We start from the raw sequence: 18635 nt of genomic DNA, 5'->3' as shown, positions 1-18635 counted from the left end.
GGGGTACGTGAGCCGACGGTGACGGAGGATGACGGAGGACGAGAGGATCTGGGAGGCGGTGTGCACGCGCCACTGGGCATTGCTCTGAGAGAGAGAGAGTGTGTGTGCTGAGTGCGTGTCTGAGGAGAGAGAAAGCAAGAAGAGAGAGGGAGGGAGAGTTTCGGACGACTAGTTAACTACACGGGAGTAGTAGTCCCGTGCAGTTCGAAAAATTGCAAAATCAACCGTTTTGAGATGAAAATTGTCGATTTTGCTGTTTTTTCTAAAAAGGTCGATTTTGCTCAATAATTTTGAAAAATGGTTGTTTTTAAAAAATTCTCCTTTCTTTTTCCATCTGAACCGCCCAATGAACTATGTTTTATTGTTGATTGAAGATGTCTTAATTTCTTTCTGATGCATTCATTTCATGGTCTCAACTTTTAGCATATTACTACTCATCCATCTCTACATTCTTATTTTATCGATACTTATCTTTTGACTTATCTTTTGAATGTGTTTTTAAATCTCTGAACATTCTGATCCATGAATCATTGTAGATCACTTAAACTTTTTTTGCCTTCGTTTGTTGGTTTTCAATGATGACATAATGTTCAGAGACTCATTCTTCATTTCAACCACCTTGGTTTGGTTTGTGCTCATCCTTCTCCTCTGTCTCATGAAAGGTCGATACTAAGTACTGAAATTATTACTCAGTAATTCTGACCATCAACATGCACTACACCCTCATTTGTTTTAGTTTGAGGTTCTAGTATTATATTTAATTTGTCATCCTTTGTAAATCTAAATCATTCAGTCTCTAAAATTTCACTGTTTTCTACTTTAAAATTTATCTGTAAATTCATCAAGTAATGCAGTATCAGTCAGCAACATGCACCACAGGATTTCATCCCTCGTACTTAAAGATTCAAGCATTTATCTTTGTTTCTTTCCCTCTTCATTCCCCTTATTTTGTTATCGGTCTTGTAATGAGATGTCATTTCATTGGTTTGCTTGACCAAACTCCAATGCGACAAAAACCTATTGTCATGCAACTATCCAGAGTCAACCAAAAATGTGAAAACTTGTCTGGGAGTTCGTCAGTTTTTGAAATTGCTTAGTGGAAAAGATGATAAAGGAACTTTATGAGGTGAAGGGTAAAAACTTGAGTAAATTCAGCAGCATAAGTAAGACTCAAATTCCTAAGCTAGTATCGCATTTTGCAGAAGCATCCCTCTTTATGTTTTGAGATGTTCAAGTTTTGAACGTAACTTATTTATATTATAGGGAAAATAGATGGTTGTGGAATTATTCTCTGAAATATTTGATGGGATAAAGCACAACTTCCAAAAATGGTGACTTTATGTTTCATATATTAAGTGTAATTTTATCTTGTGTTATTCTTTGCATGGTGGATTTCCTTGTGTTGGATGAATCTGATAAGCTATTCGAGCTTCACTTTGTGAGATAAATAGATTCTATGGTCAAAGCTTGCTCAAATCCTTCCATAATACGTTCTTTATTCAGTGCTACTTTACCTGATTCTGTTGAAGAGCTTGCACCCTCTATTATTCATGATGCTGTTCGGGTGATTGTTGGTAGAAACTAGAAAGTGAGTATAAACACCTGTCTATCTCGTTTGGTTTCTGAAAAAATTTCTCAAGTTCATGAGATTTGTTGCTTTGAGTGTCTGTTTGAACTCTGCATCAGAATTGATTAAACAAAGTGATTTTTGCTGGAAGTGAAAAGGGCAAGCTGATTGCTTTAAGACAAAGTTTTGCAGAGGTATTTTGCCAGTTTATCGCTATTTCCTTTACGAGACATATATAAAGCTTTTAGATGTGGTAAATGAATTTCGGTAAACTATCGTCAAAATTGACCAAAATAACACAGAAACGATTTGTTATTTGCTTTTAATTCCCAGTCATGCTGGCTTTGCTTCTTCGTTGCGTACACAGAGTAGTCTGCATAAATACCTCCACTATGCTGTCTGTTATTTTGTTTGTATACATAGGGGACATGGCGGTTGGCCAATTCTGGTTAATAACTTTGTTTCAATAATGAACTTGAACTTCTAGTGCATTTGTGCGAACCAAAATTTGCTTAAGCGAAGTATGCACGTCATAATACCAGTTTTCGTTGCTGGAAAGAAAACCATACAGTGGGATGCATATTCGTTCATTCTTTCTATTCTTAGTATTAATAAATTCCAAGTTTCTTGTTGATTCTTAACTCGAGAGCTTACTCGCTGATTCTCATGTTATGTTAACTCGCAGTCTCTGAATCCTCCCGTATTAGTGTTTGTCCAAAGCAAAGAAAGGGCAAAGGAGCTCTACAAGGAATTGTCATTTGACAACGTAAAGGCTGATGTGATTCATGCCGATCTTACTCAAGAGCAGGTAACACCTATATGCATTTTTGCACATAAAAAACTATATTTACTGTATGCTTATTCTAGCTTAGTTATTATATTTTCCTTTTTTTCCCCTTCCCAGAGAGAAAATGCAGTTGATAACTTCAGAGCAGGCAGGACGTGGGTTTTAATAGCAACTGATGTCATTGCTCGAGGAATGGATTTTAAGGGTGTCAACTGTGTGTGATTAATTATGACTTTCCTGAGTCAGCTGCAGCGTATATTCACCGAATTGGTAAATCACGCCAGACCTAGCTTACTAAATCATTCTTAAGGTAATTAGCAAGTATCTCTGAAAGTAATATCATTCCATGAACAGCTCCAAATAAGACACATTCTTAAAATAAAATTCAAGTAATTTGATCCAAAACAATAAATGTGCTGTTATTTTTTATTTAAGAAAAATTTGTGCAAATATAATTATTCCCATGCTTTCAAGCACATGCCTCTAAAACTACGCGGTTATCTGTGAGAAGGCTAGTCATAGTTTATTAGCTAGCTTAAATTTCATGAAGAAGACATAACGAGGAAACAATTCGTGAACTTCTTGATATTGCCTTCATACTCTGATTACTTGTTTTCTGGGCAAATGGCAACTAAACTATCAATTTTTCTTCCGTTAGGTCGATCTGGAAGAGCTGGGAGAAGTGGGGAGGCTATAACATTATACATTGAAGAAGACAAGCCATTCCTACGACACTTAGCCAATGTAATGGCAGCTTCAGGGTGTGAGGTTCCTTCTTGGATTCTAGCATTGCCCAAGCTCAGGCGCAAAAAGCACCGACCTCAGAGAGATGCAATATCAACCCTACCAGAAGACAATCCAGAGTAAAAAGCGAACATGCCATTGAAATGAGGGAAGATTTTCGTGGAAAGTATCTGAATGGTTCTGATGATTTCATCTGTTCATTAAGTTCTTGTTAGGCATAATTCCTATTCCAATGACTGGAGAGGCTGACGTTTCATCTCTTGGCAATGGCAGGCGCATGTTTATGTTTGAGAGAAGAGGGGCCTAAAAGGTTTAAGTGATATGTCTAAGGTTGTTCTTATATTTAATTTGTCAAAAAGTTGTTCTGCTTGTAGTAACTTGCACAAAAATTGAGAATTTTTGTATTATTAAATTATTCCCTGGAACAGTAATTTTTCTATTTTTATTTAAATACATGCTTGATGTAATTTGAATCTGGTTTGTTTTGATAACGGCTTAAAGTCTCTTCTACTACATCTAAATTCTGCAATTGTGATAAAGATTTAAGGATTATACTTGTATACCCTAACAGAGACAATTGAACCTTCAACCTTAGGAAGAAGATCATTCAAGAACTGGGAGTTTGTTTCTACATGAAATTTTTATGCTTATTGCGCAAGTAATGGAGGGGAGGATGAGAACTCAACTGGGAAGAGAAGAAAGCTAATTTTTTCAGAACTGTCTAGTTAAAGGATTTTGAGTTGCTAACGGAAGATATTGCTGGAATTACTGCTGTTTTCATCCTTCTTTCCTACTTCCTTTCAACTATTAAAAGGGAGGTATATGTGTAAAGAAAATCAACTCACCTAGTATTTTAAGTAGTGTGTTAAGAAACAGAATGTAAATTTAGCGAAGCCCTCAAATATCATCACTTCTTATATATTCAAATACACCTCTCTCAAGAAGAATTGCTGAAAACCAGTAACAAAGGAAACAGGAAACTTATCGATATTTCACACATCACGCACAGGGAATGAAGACGCTAATGACACAACATATGCATCAAAAGAAGTTTGAGCTCTCAAACTCTTCCAGTGGAGGGATACGTGGTGATCCCTGTGACTCCTGCATGGATTGCTCCTGTGCAAAGCAGCTGTGTAGCACTCAGGATGAAGGTCAGTGTCTCCATTGCCCTCTGCAAATTATGAAACATCCATGCTAATTGTAAGATATTTTGCACAAAAACTATCATACATTTTTTTACTAGACAAAATGACCATGACTTTTATTGTATTCAACTACCATATTTGAATGCTAGTTAAAATTGTTGTTACATGCTTTGTGTGTGACATGTTTTGGTAAATTTTGCCCCAATGCATACCCTTAAATCTATGTGGGTTGATAATATAAACAAGAGCTGTAGCAAAGATTTCCAACAGTTTATGATATTCTTTTGTAGCTTTAAAAAGTTTATGGCAGTTTTGTGCAAGGCCCCTTAAGTTCATGTATTTCATAAAATTTCCTACGTGTCAGTGTATCATATCATATCATTTTTGTGCCATGTTTATGTGTCTAATCCAACATATTAGCTAAGTTTGAGATGCATTTTTTTGATAGTTCTTCGCTTACCAGACTTGGAGCCCTAGGACTTATGGTGATCTCTTTCCAGGCCAACCTGCAAATATCATGAAAACGTTAATCTCAAGATATCTTCAAACAAGAAGAAGGTTAAAGAGTCAATTAATAATTACCCCATGGCTAAAAGTGTGAGTCCCAAAGCTATAACAGAAGAAGCCGAAGCTGATAACAAACTGGAAGCCCTCCATTCTAGCACATTATGCAGTCCACTGAGCGATGCAGCAATACCCACAAGCCCAGCAATAAGCGAAAACATTACGAAGAATCCTGTCGCAAGATTTCCAATAGGGTAGTATATCGGAAACAGCCTAGCTGGGAGTGTCAGGCTTTTCACTGCACAAAATTGAATCAGTATCTGAACCTGAGATTTACAATGAAATATCAAAAACTTTTAGTACCTGTATCAGGAGTTTCTTCGATACCATAGTTTAGAGCCCAAGCAGCAATGGCAGCAACAACTGCGTACATTATAAGATTGATGAAGAGGATGAGAGATGCTACAGATTTAGGACCCTGTGCCATTATGATAGAGGGAAATGAAGGATTTGGAATTAGATATGACTAATTTTGCAAGTTCATTGATAGATTTATATGTACAAGGGAATATGTTTTCTTTAGTATAAAGGAAAGGCAAACATCCCTTGCTGCTATAGGAGGTTGGTACTTTTCTCCAGTGGCAAGTGAAGAATAAGGTTCTGAAGCTGGAAAGTGATTTTTGAATAAAATAAGATGATCTGAAGAGAACTTTGAATGCTTGAGATGCATGCAGCTTTTGCTCATAAAAGACAATTTCAACTTTCATTGTTTCATGTTGTGCTTCTTACCCTGGACTAGTTCTTATTACACATTTGGATAAAGCAATGGTCCTTCAGGAAAGCATGAAACTTTTAATGATTTGACTTGTACAATTTATCCTCTAATAGAGCCGTTACTAAGTTTTATCTTAATAATGATATGAGGAATTTCTAATCCTATTTTCAACCAATACAAGTTTAGCCTACTTGACTCAAGATGATTAATATTCATTCCAAGTCTACGTTAATTTTGCTCCTGAAAGATTATAAATATTTGTAGTTCTATCGATTTCCCTTCTTTTGTTGGATGTAAATTAAGAAAAAAAATCAAGTGTATCTTCTAGAAATCATTGGACAAGTAATATTATTATCATGATTATTCCTGACTTGATTAAAAAATTTTACAGTACATAATTTGGCACTGGTACATCTTTGGTATATTCAAGTATTATCAGTTCATACTGATATCTTCAGTGCACTTGTGCTGAGGAAACCAGAAACTCTGAAGTAGAAACTTTAACCTATGCAAATGAGACAATAATTTTATCTAATTAATTTGATCTATTCCATGAATGATATACCAATCACAAACATAAGAACCAGAGGACAATACCCACAATGCAAATCAAAGCAAAGAAAAGATTAGGAGAGAGCAATGAACTACAATAAATAGTGTTCAAAGCCAGGCAGTCAGGCAATGCACGTAGAATATCTGGAATTCAACAAGATCCCTTTACAGAACAATGAACAAACACCAAGAAACGCTGCAGCGAGAAAATAAAAACCACAAGTACTGAAACGATTTATTTGAGGCAGCAATTTTCCTAATACTGTTCTATCTTCAGACTTGCAACTGCAATTTCTTAGCAGCAAGAGCCTCAGACTCGAGAGTTGGCTCATAGAGAATTGTTGTCTCAGCTAGCAGACCGGTAACCACATATGGGTCCATGTTTGAAGCAGGTCGACGGTCTTCCAAGTAACCTACAGAAGAATAATATAGGAAATAACAAATAAAATCAATCTTCACATACCGTCTTCATCACTGATATGCATGTATTCAAAGTACGTGCACAAACCTTTTCCTTGTTTCTCAGTATCACGACCTACACGAATAGAGCAACCACGATTTGCCACTCCCTGTCAATTGCATCGAAATTTTTGAGAAGTTCCCGTGAAAGATATGGGGAATAAAATTTAGAAAGGAGTTGAACATATTGTAGTATACCCATGAGAAACTGTCGATGCTGGCTGTCTCATGCTTTCCAGTCAACCTTCGCTCGTTTCCTTCTCCATAAGCACTAATGTGGTCTTTGTGGCGAAGGGATAGATTGAGAATTGCCTTCTTTATTACTTCATAACCTCCATCTTCCCTCATGCTCTTAGTACTGCAGTAATCGTACATATATTTATGCAACTTATGAAGAAGGATACTCTAATTATTGATCTTTCCTAGAATATATGTTAATTATAAATTCCAAGGGCCTGCTTACGAGCAATCTGGAGAGGAAGAAAATAAATTGATATTGAAACCTTTCTCTCCCCTTTACTTTTGTTCTTTTCACTCGATAATCTATAGTTTTAGGTTTAAACATAAGCTATTCAAACAGTTGTAATTAGGACCAGTTAAATATATGTGAAAATCCATTTCATGCTCTTATATATGACAAGTGCCAAATGACAGTTTCGAAGGTAGGAACCAAAAGATTTATCACGTAAAGTACCTGTAGTTGGTATGGCATCCTGCACCGTTCCAATCACCCTGCTCAAATAAAGTTATAGTTTCATTACAGAAAAAGAATTAGACATTATTTAACAATAAAACTATCACAAAATTCACACACACACAAACAGAGAGGCAAATGTAGATACCTCTATTGGTTTTGGATCAAGAGACAGCACGACGCCCGCTTGCTCAGTGATTCTCTACATAGAAAACCAATTAGAAAACAAATATCCAAGAATCTGAACTAGTAGCTACATGTGCATTCTCTTACATGTTACCTGATTTTAAAACAGAGATTTTCAAGAAAAATAACAAAAATCCATTTACATTTGGAAACTCTTGTGCATAATCGGATACAACGGATACAACCTTGACGCAAGTTTTGTTTCACGATTTATCTTCCTTATAAAAAGCACATTATTTATAATTACAAATTACTTACAATTAGGAGAGCAAACTATTTTTCCCACTTTAATGTTCTTTAACAATTTTATAGCAAATAAATATGGTTTGTATGAATTACCTCAAGGATGTATCTAGAACACCATATATGATCCGCTGCATCAATACCTACACTAGGTCCAACTTGATATTCCCACTGCAGAAATCATGAAAATTGATGACCTTACTTATTCAATAAAATGGGATAATATGACAAATTAGAGGACTATGTATACTCATTAAGATCATCAAGAAGATGGAAATCACCTGACCGGGCATAACCTCCCCATTTGTACCACTGATGTTGATTCCGGCATACAGACATGCTTTGTAATGAGCATCTGATATGTCACGGCCAAAAGATTTGTCTGCCCCTGCTGCACAGTAGTATGGTCCCTGACAATTTTAGTGTAGAAACGTCAATCTGTTCTAAATCTTTGAGATAAAACTAAACAACGTGATCATTGTCTGAGTAGAATTTTTCCATGAAAAAAATGCTAGTTTTGACTTATCGAAGAATGAAGTCATGAACTGCAACACAAATAACTGTGATGCTAACTGTACAAGAAAAGACTTTACTTGATTCTGATTCGTTTCACTAACTGGCAGAGTTGTAATTCTACAATGTACGCGTGTGAACTAGCTCAACCAATTTCGTATCCTATTTTTCCCCTCCCTAAGTTGACGCCACCCTCTAATTTCCCATGAATGCACTCTTTTCTAATTCAGCCATTTGTCATATTGCCAGTTTACAAGGACAGCCGTTTTTCATGCATGTTATTAATTAACAGCCAAACATAGTTTTCCTTTCATTCTATTCCACACCATAAAATCTGAGAAGGGTTATATCTGAACCATCCTGGATGAACCACAGACAACACCCAATCAACAAGCTTACAGTCGATGCTAAAATAAATGGAATAATGAATCACTCTTAAGAGTGAAATATTTGTTATGACATGAAAGAGCTATAAGCCTAAGTTATATCACTTGGGTTGGGGTTTTTTTTTTTTTTTGGTGGGGGGGGGGGGGGGGGTTCTATTAGTCCTCGCCTATTCCCTATTTATATCAACAACAAATTTTCAAAACCGACCCTTTTCAAAAATATTTCCAAAATACGACCTGTTTCAACAATATTTGTCAAAACCGACCTAGTTTTAGCCATCGGGCTGAAACTAGGTCGGTTTTGACGAAAGAAGTTCCCAAACTTCACGGGACTTGAAGTCCCGTGAAGTTTAGCACCCATTTAATTAAGCTGCTAAACTTCACGGGACTTCGTTTCAGCTCTGAAGTTGTTTTGAACTATGAAACTTCACGGGACTTGAAGTCCCGTGAAGTTTAGCAACTTAGTTAAATAGCTGTTAAACTTCACAGGACTTCAAGTCCCGTGAAGTTTCATATTTTTTTCATCAAAACCGACCTAGTTTCAGCCCGACGGCTGAAACTATGTCAGTTTTGACGAATATTGTAGAAACGGACCGTTTTTTGGAATATTTTTGTAAATGAGACTGTTTGAAAATTTGTCCTTATATCAAAATGGCATATTTTGACTTAATTTGAAGACACTATTTTTATCTAATCATGGACTCATTAAGTAGCTGTGTTCATAATAAGAAAAGAAAGAGAAGAAATCCAAAGATAGATGTAATTACCTGAGGACCTGGGTATCCACCCACTGGCCAGCCTAGAGGCCACTTCACATCTTTCTGGAGTAGGGTATACTCCTGTTCAATTCCAAACCTACAAAGATTGGATAATATTATAAGATACTATTTGATTGTACCAGAATTATGTATAATGTTACAGTTAAAGTTCTGACCATAGAATTGACTATAGACCCAATATATAACAAGCCTCTATTGTTAGAAACTTACCAAGGAACTTCATCAATGACCTTCTGGTCACCAAAGATCTGTGCAGCTCTATGACGCTTGTTGGTAGGAATTGGCTCTCCACTTGGTGTGTATGCATCACAAATTACCTTCAAATAGTCATGTAAGTTATGAATAATTAAAAAACACTAGAAATCGGCAAGGCCTTTTTTGTAATATCACTCAAATTTGGTTCAGATATTCATCCTAATGTATAATGACATTTAGATTTAACAAACTAACCAGTATATTGTTCCCTCCTCGAAAAGGGTCCTTAAAGATTGCTTGAGGGCTGCAACACATATAGCAATCAGTTAAAAAATGATGAAATAATTTTTAATTTCCTCTAAACTAAAGGACTTCGTACACGTTTGTTCCTTTTAAGGGAAAAACTAGAGAAATATATGTATCTTATTTTCTTCATTTAACAGAGAAAAGCAGCAATTATTACTATAGGATGACTTCACTGTCTTCTCCTGGAGCTTGCCCAGTGCTCGATCCATCATAATTCCACTTTGGCAATTCTGATGGGTGCTCCACGGGCTTAGATATTGTCTGAAAATAATATAGACACAAGTGAAAAGTGACAATTAGTAAAATTTTAGTATCTCACAAATAAAATGAAGCATTTTCCCTTCGTATGGGAAATAATTGTATTGCTCACCCTCGATTTGCTGCGAACATCAATGCCAGTCCCTCCAATCCTAGTAAAATAAAACATCTTATTTAGCCTCTCAAATTATCAACAAGACATCAACTTATATTACATCTACTAAAATTGATAAATATCTCAAATACTTGATTATATAGAGAATCATTTTTTTTTCAAAATGTAGCTCTTGGCCAAAATTACTAGCTGAAAAATCATTGCACATACGTCTCTTGGATAATGTATTTGATGATGGAGTTACATACCAAATGTACTCTGCGATGATTTTATCAGTGAACGGTTTGGTGTCCAAATTCAGCAGACCCTCCAACCTTGAGACTGTACCATTCTCGGACTGTACAGCAAAAACTTTGAACGAAGAGGAGTACTTCTTGGCCTTGGGTCTCTGAGAGTTCAATAGGAGAGAGTTCCAAGATTTGTTGTTTAGAGAAGTCCTGGATTGAATGGAGTTGCTCAGGATTCCCATTTGGCATTGCACCGTGGGCACCAATGTCTGTGCCATTTTTCCGGGATTTCTCTCTTCAACTGCTGAGATGAATGTGCAAGTTCACCTAAGAGTTATAAAGCGTTTAATAGGGTTAATTGTAGTTGACCCCTGTACTATCATGTACTATCGTCCAATTTGCGGATACATACCCTGTGTGAAATTTACCCTGAGCTGTCATTTGTCAAAAAACAATTTTCTCTTACTCAGATGATAAAATAGTCAAAAAATTTCGCTCAGGGGTCTATCTGCAATTGAGCGATAGTATAGGCGGCCTATCCGCTATCTTGTAGGTTACCACAAGCCATTTAGCAAAGAAAGGATGCATCATTTTGGGTGGGTTTTTTTTTTTTTTTGTGGGGGTTGGGGGTGGGGGGAGTGAATGAATGAGGTTTTACCACAAGCATGTTTTTCAGGGAACTTTCAAAGATTCAAACTTATAGTAATTTAGTCAACCATAGGGAACACAGATGAAGGTCTAAATATAAGACTCTAGGTTGTGACATACTCTTGTTCATGAATAACATGGGATCGAAGCGGGTCTTTGATTTACATTGTTTTCAAGCCAAGCCATCTCTTTAATACCAAAAAACATTTTATGGGACAATTTAGTCTCTAAGTTTTGGCGCATCCAACTTAGATTAAAGGAATCAATATTCGTATGTATACTATATCTTGTGATAGTAGACCTTATATCTCAACGCAGCAATGAAAATATGGCGAAAGAGAGAGGAAAAAAGAGAAGGAATACATCCACGAGCTCAGATTCTGCAGGTTCACTAAAAGAATATTAAAATCACCTTCAGAAAATCTTTAATGGAAAAGATTTAATCTCTTTCACTCAAAAGTATAAACACCTAGTCTTCAGAATAAATATATCACGAGAATATAGTTCTAAGACCAAATGGCACATTAGGATGGAATACAATTAACCGATAAGATTTTCAAACAATTATCGGGTACTTTTAAGATCTCTACAAATGAGAGTAAACGATAAATAAATAAAAATCGCTGAAACCACAAAATTTAGGATTGTGGACTCGGAAGGATGCACGCTAAATTTTTTTTTTTCCATAACTGGAATGCCCCTCATAAGTAACTGTTGGTGATCTAAAATGGGAAAAGAACTGAGGGCTCAAGAAAGTACCTGAGACTCGACGCAGGAGTCCTTGAGGAGAGCAGCAGAGAGTTGACGAGTGAGAGGAGCAGCAGAGATGGCAGGCTTCCTCTTTTGTTTCCTTTTTTTTTTTCAATTTGTTTTAAGTTTGGGCTGATGATGTTTTGGTGCGTAGTGCAAGCTGGCCATAAATTAAGGATGACTGGCTTTTGCTGATCGGATAGGGTTGGGGTCCTTGTGTGGTAGAGAAAAGAGCCCTTGGAGACGGTGAGGAGAGGGGGTTTTTAGATGAATAAGATAAAGGTTTAGTGGCTGTTTGTTTGCCTAAAAAAATTGGGAAATCAAAGAATAGGAAATCAAAGAATATGAAATCTTGTATTATGGTTGTTTGGTTGGCTAAAAAAAAGAAGGAAATCAAAGAATAGGAGATGAGATAAGATGAGTTGTCACCGTATAATTGGATGATGTGAGTGATTTTTTAAAAAAACTTGTTTTGAGATTGTTTGATTGGTTAAAAAAATAAGAAAATGTATTATAAGAAACATATTTCCTATAATAGTTTCTTTCTTGTGTTTGGTTCATTCTTAAAAATAAGAAAATAGATGAGATGAGATGAGTTGTTTGTATATTATTGGATGATGTGACACACACTTAAGAAAATCAATTTCCGTGTTTTTTTTTAGGAAATGGGTGGAAATAAAATGTTAATGAGATGAGATGAGTTGTCACCATATTATTGGATGATGTGGGTGATTTTTAAATATGAGATGAGATGAGTTGGATGATGTGACCCATTTTCTTGTGTTTGGTTTATTTTTAGGAGATGATATGAGATGAGTTGTTGGACGAAAATAATATTTTATTGGATAAAATGGATGAGTTGTTAGATAAAAATAATATTTTATTAGATGTTGTGGTGAGTTTTAGGGATGAAAACGGAGAAAATTGATGTTTTTGAGATTTCCGTGACTCAATTTCCTATTCTTGATTTTTAGGAAACCAACCAAACAGCCCCTTAGTGACTTATTTTGTCCTTGAATACTTGCACATGTATCCTCTAATTGTGTTCAATTCTCACTCTTGTTCATGGACCAAAGCTTAAACTTGCTTTGATTATAGGGTCAGTTTTTTATTTAGAACCGGTCCGTCGTTCCTCGGGTAAGGAAGAACTCAAACCAGTCTAAGCTAAAATCGATTTTATGAGAGAGTTGTCGAATCGAGCCTTGTATTCTTTAGATCATTTTTACAAGCATTTGTATCTTTCAAACTCTAAAACGGTATTCTTTTCCTGTCAAATCGAGATGTTAATAGCCTGTTTGGATGGAGGGTAGAGAAGGCGAGGGGAAGAGAAATCTAATTTTAATCTTTGTTTGGGAGTTCCATTTAGGAGTGTGGAGGAGGGGAATGAGGGGGGAATTTGAGCCAAAATCTTTCACCCCAAATTAGAGTGTAACGAAGGGGAAGGGAAGGAAGGATAACTTTTCTTGTGCGTAAATCATTCTTGTTCTTAGCTTAAAATGAAAAGGACTATATTGATATGTAAATTGAGGGCAAAAAATCAATATCATCTAGGATTCAGAAAAATAACTACTAATAAAAAGTTTAGGAAGTATAAGATAATACGAAAAATGAACGTCTGCAATTAACACTTTCTTACATATATATGGCGTATTAAAGTTAAATTAGTGATCACACTGAGAACATTCACTTGCAATTAACAAGTTTAAGATGTTAAGTTTCAACAACTAATTAAATGGGTGGGGTGGTTGGTGAATGTGTGGCATTGAGCCCAACCGCCAAGCTTAATTAGAATGATGCTTTTTGGTTGGCTCTTAAAGGGATAAAGGGATGAGCAGTGGGGACAATCAAAGCTGCACTTTTGGAACCATTTTATTCTACTACCACAGAAATATTTTTGGAGGGGCGAAAAAAAAAGAAGATGATTAGATAAGATATGAGTTTATGATGATGGGTTCTTTTTGCTTGGCTCAACTCAATGTTGCCCAAGCTTGGGCTTGCTGACTTGAACAGTCTTGTAACTTGAAATCCTTTGCCTAACTTAGGTGCCTTACTTAGGTACTCCAATGTATTGTGCACCCATTTTGTGCTTGTTTTGTATGGTCTACTAACATATTGAGGTTCAGAAATAATCAATGCTGTAACAATTCAACTTTTGCTACAAACATATTATGATGTGGCTTAGTGCTCTATTACTTTTGTTTTCCTTCTAGGGCATGTTTGTTTCGTCAAAAAAATGTAGAAAGTGGCACAAAGTAACCCATCAGAAAACTGACGCAGGGAAAATTTGTTGTTTTCCCTCACAAATGGATGTTTGGTTCGCAAAAAATAAAAAAGAAAGTGAAGGAAAGAGGGGGCGCCACGTCAGACTTTTCCCCAAAAAATTTTAGCTCCAAAACGCCCGATTACGGAGGAAAACCCCACTTTTCCCTCTTCGTAAAAAAATCCTGAATCTCCACCCCCTTCTGCCAGCTCATTTTGTTCACCCCTCTCTGCATCTTTCTCCCTCCCGTCCCTCTCTCCCTTGTGCCCGAATCAACCAAGATTTTCCTCCTTACCCTTCCATCTCGCTTTCCAATCTATGGCTCGGCCTCTTCTCCCGCCGCGGCCTCCCCTCCACCCACGCCCTCTTTGGTGTCGACATTGCCGTCCTCACTGGCGATGCCCTCCTCCTCCTCGCCCTCCACCACCTCACCTACATATTTCTAGTTTGATGGAATTAAAGTGAAACATGTATGCATATTTTGTGTTATAATAATGGACTATTTTTAAGATTTGCAGTCAAAGTTTATAACAGCAATATATTGGCAAGGCAATATATTGTAGCCAACATTGCTATTATATATTGCATGGCGAGGCAGATAATGAATAAAAGGGCCTTATCTGAGCACATTTTTTAAGTGTTGAGCTTTTCTTAACTGGGATCCAAGTTTTGAATTTCTTAAGTGTTGAGCTTTTCTTAACTGAGACATTTAGGTTGAAAATGTCTGCATGGTTTGCTGATAGTTTGTATTTGCGACATGGATCTCTCTGCTCTAATTTGGAATCTAGGGAATGTCTGCATGGTTGGAAATGTCTGCGTGGTTTGTTGCTTGACCTTTGTTTCAATTGTGTGCATGGTTTCAACATTGCTCTCGGCCTTAGTTTCAGCTCCTGGGTTGGTTATGATGTTGGTTTCAATTGTGTCCTTTGGTTAGGCTTTGGTTTCCGTCCTTATTTGGCCTTTGGTTGGTCAGCTATGGTTTTACAATTTTGGTTTCAGTCCTTGTTTGGCATTCGTTTCAATTTTTAACATGGTTTCAGCCTTGCTCTCGGCCTTGTTTTCAGCTCCTGGGTTGGTTATGAAGTTGGTTTTAGTTGTGTCCTTTGGTTGGCTTTTGGTTTTAGTCCTTGTTTGGCTTTTGGTTGGTTAGCTATGGTTGGCCTTTGGTTTCAGTCCTTGCTTGGCCTTTGTTTCAATTGTGTGCATGGTTTATGCCTCGTGAGTTCTAATTTATACCATGTTAGTTCTAATTTATGCCTCGTGAGTTCTAATTTGTACCATGTTAGTCCTAATTTATGTCACGTTAGTTCTATCGTGGCTCATGTTAGTTCTAATATATGACATGTGAGTTCTAATGTATGCCTCGTGAGTTCTAATTTGTACCATGTTAGTCTTAATTTATGCCATGTTAGTTCTATCGCATCTCATGTTAGTTCTAATTTATATCATGTGAGTTCTAATTTATGCCACGTGAGTTCTAATTTGAACCATGTTTGTTGTAGTTTATACCATGTTAGTTTTGTCATGTCTCATGTTAGTTCTAATTTATTTCATGTGAGTTCTAATTTATGTCACGCGAGCTCTAATTTATATCATGTTAGTTCTAAGTCTCCCTTTTAATTTCAACTCATCTTCCTTTTCAACACATACATACTTGGTTTGCAACACTCACTCTGTGGCATCGACCCGGACAATTACGAGCTATTTTTGATATATATTAAAAAATATACCAAGCTTTATACCAATGTGTTTTACCCCATCAACAGGATTATGTGACAGTTCTTTGTTGGGCTTGTTGCAGAACTTTGTGAATGCGTTTTACCCCATTAGTCGTGTGCTTGCCAAGTGTGTTTCCAGCCAATGTTGATCTCGGCCTTGCTTTCAGCCTTGGTTTGGTTTCCTTTGTGCTGGCTATTTGTGCATTACATGCTGGTTTTCATAACTTGGTACTTGGTTGTTAGTTCCTGGTTATATGACCTAGTGCTTGGTTTTTAGTTATTGGCATTGGCTGTTATTGGCATTGGCTGTTATGACACTGATAATATGATATTATGCTTTGATGATGGCCGGATATATAATGTATGCAACCAAAGTTTATACTAGTAATCAATTGGCGAGGAAATAAATGCAGCAAACATTGCTATTATAAAATTTCATGGCGATGCAGATAATGAAGAAAATGGCCTTTTTTGAGCACATTTTCTATAAATCGTGTTAAGTTTTGGTTTGGTTTTAATCTTGGCTTGTTTGAGTCTTGGTTTCTCTCGAGTTGGTTTCAGCCTTGATTCAGTCTTGAATATTACATGCTGGCGATCGATGTACTTGTAATCAATTGGTTGTTATGACATTCAATTATGTGTTGTTCATTGAGCATTTTGGTTCTTCGTTATATGAGATGATTATATGATTTTGGAATTAGCCCCTCAAATCTTTGAATATGTTGCAAATCACTACCTCAAAACTTTTTTAAAAATTGTAAATTAGTCCCTCAAAATTTTAAATATTTTTATGTGACGGTTGATATATGTTCACCTCTCAATTTATGTTGAAAATAATATTATGCTATAAGGGTGGTAAGCACACCATGTTAACCATAGTCATACTTTCTTCTTTTTTTTATTTGAACCAAACACTAGAAAGTGAGGGAATCTATTCACACATCATTTGTTTTCTTCTTTTTTTAAGTTGAACCAAACTAAGAAAAGTGGTGGAAAGTACTTTTAGCCCATATTTTTTGGCGAAACAAACACAAGAAACACTTTCCAAGAAAGTGAAGGAAACACAAAAAAATGAAGAAAAATAGGTTTTGAAAAATGAAGGAAACGAACCAAACAAGCCCCTACCTAAAAGGAGCAAAAAGCATATTCTTTACATTTAGGGGTTGTTTGGTTCGTTTCCTTCACTTTCTTGTGTTTCCTTCACTTTCCTGAAAAATGTTTCTTGTGTTTGTTTCGCCCAAAAATATGTAGTGAAAGTACTTTACATCATTTTCTAGTGTTTGGTTCAACTTGAAAAAAGAAGAAAATATATAGTGAAAGTACTTTATATCATTTTCTAGTGTTTGGTTCAAACTAAAAAATTAAGAAAACTTGATTGTGGTCACCATGGTAAGATTACCACCTAACATAATAGTTGTGCTCAGAAAAGGCCATTATTTCATTATCTGCCTCGCCATAAAGTTTATAAAGCAATGTTGGCTGCAATATATTACCTCGCCAATATATTGTTGCTATAAACTTTGGCTGCATATCTTAAAAATAGCCCATCATCATAACACAAAATATGCATACCAACCAAAGGCCAACCAAGAGCTGAAACCAAGGCCGAGAGCAGGTTGAAACCATGCACAAAATTAAAACAAAGGCCAAGCATCAACATGAAACCAAATGCCAACCATAGCTGACCAACAACACATAATAGTACCAAGAGCTGGAACCAAGGCAGAGAGTACAATAAACCTGCACAAAATTTAAATAAGGGCCAAGCATCAACTGAATCCGAAGGCCAACCATAGCTGACCAACCAAAGGACAAGCAAGCGCTGCAAGAGGCCAACACAACCAAATCCCAGGCAACAAGAGGCTGCAACCAAGAAAAGCACAAAATCAAGAGCTGCAAGAGGCCAACACAACCAAATGCCAAGCAACAAGAGGCTGCCACCAAGGAAAGCACAAAATCAAGAGCTGCAAGAGGCCAACACAAGCATCAACTGAATCTGAAGGCCATCATCATAGCTGACCAACCAAAGGAAAGAAAGAGCTGCAAGAGGCCAACACAACCAAATGCCAAGCAACAAGAGGCTACAACCAAGGAAAGCAACAAGAGGCTGCACAAAAAACACAACTGAAACAAAGGCCAAGCTGTGCCAAAGACCAACCACAGGCCAACACAACCAAAGACCAAAGGCCAACACAACCAAATGCTAAGAAACAAGAGGCTACCACCAAGGAAAGCACAAAATCAAGAGCTGCAAGAGGCCAACATAAGCATCAACTGAATCCGAAGGCCAACCATAGCTGACCAACCACACAAAATCAAGAGCTGCAAGAGGCCAACACAATCAAATGCCAAGCAACAAGAGGCTGCAACCAAGAAAAGCAACAAGAGACTGCACAAAAAAACACAACTGAAACAAAGGCCAAGTTGTGCCAAAGACCAACCGCAGGCCAACACAACCAAAGACCAAAGGCCAACACAACCAAATGCCAAAGACCAACCATACACCAAATCCAGGCTGCAACCAAGGAAAGCACAAAAAAACAACATTGCAACATGTCAGGTACACAATGGAAACCACCAAAAAAACACAACTGAAACAAAGGCCAAGTTATGCCAAAGACCAACCACAGGCCAACACAACCAAAGACCAAAGGCCAACACAACCAAATGCTAAGAAACAAGAGGCTGCAACCAAGGAAAGCAACAAGAGGCTGCACAAAAAAAAACACAACTGAAACAAAGGCCAAGCTGTGCCAAAGACCAACCACAGGCCAACACAACCAAAGACCAAAGGCCAACACAACCAAATGCCAAGAAACAA

At 36.8% G+C, this 18635-nt stretch overlaps 3 protein-coding genes across 5 annotated transcripts; 1 reads left to right on the top strand and 2 right to left on the bottom strand.

The window, feature by feature from the left end:
- Positions 1457 to 3551, top strand: LOC109846840 (DEAD-box ATP-dependent RNA helicase 57-like). The gene is given in 5 exon segments (XM_020416080.1): positions 1457 to 1564; positions 2253 to 2375; positions 2472 to 2567; positions 2570 to 2624; positions 3013 to 3551. Coding segments are annotated over 5 exon segments (591 nt in total). The 3' UTR covers positions 3222 to 3551.
- On the bottom strand, positions 3979 to 5287 carry LOC109849343. Its single transcript, XM_020419162.1, has 4 exons — positions 5114 to 5287; positions 4829 to 5048; positions 4707 to 4752; positions 3979 to 4272 (listed from the first exon to the last, which is right to left on the bottom strand). Exons 1-4 carry the CDS (start codon positions 5235 to 5237, stop codon positions 4159 to 4161), a joined length of 504 nt encoding a protein of 167 aa, XP_020274751.1. The 5' UTR covers positions 5238 to 5287; the 3' UTR covers positions 3979 to 4158.
- LOC109849342 (glutamine synthetase, chloroplastic) lies at positions 6129 to 12033 on the bottom strand. Of its 3 annotated transcripts, none has more exons than XM_020419159.1 (14): positions 11846 to 12033; positions 10460 to 10765; positions 10209 to 10248; positions 9996 to 10099; positions 9788 to 9836; positions 9548 to 9654; positions 9326 to 9413; positions 7941 to 8069; positions 7756 to 7830; positions 7379 to 7432; positions 7231 to 7268; positions 6735 to 6894; positions 6586 to 6646; positions 6129 to 6490 (listed from the first exon to the last, which is right to left on the bottom strand). In XM_020419159.1, exons 2-14 carry the CDS (start codon positions 10714 to 10716, stop codon positions 6351 to 6353), a joined length of 1302 nt encoding a protein of 433 aa, XP_020274748.1. In that variant the 5' UTR covers positions 10717 to 10765; positions 11846 to 12033; the 3' UTR covers positions 6129 to 6350. The 3 variants fall into 3 exon arrangements, with proteins under 3 accessions (XP_020274748.1, XP_020274749.1, XP_020274750.1); XM_020419160.1 differs by having other exon boundaries at positions 10460 to 10742; XM_020419161.1 differs by having other exon boundaries at positions 10460 to 10739.

The sequence above is a fragment of the Asparagus officinalis genome, chromosome 7 (genome assembly GCF_001876935.1).
Source record: "Asparagus officinalis chromosome 7, Aspof.V1, whole genome shotgun sequence".
In the NCBI taxonomy this organism is placed as follows: domain Eukaryota; kingdom Viridiplantae; phylum Streptophyta; class Magnoliopsida; order Asparagales; family Asparagaceae; genus Asparagus; species Asparagus officinalis.
Note: the sequence above shows the minus strand (reverse complement) of the source record. Positions and strands in the feature narration are given on the sequence as shown.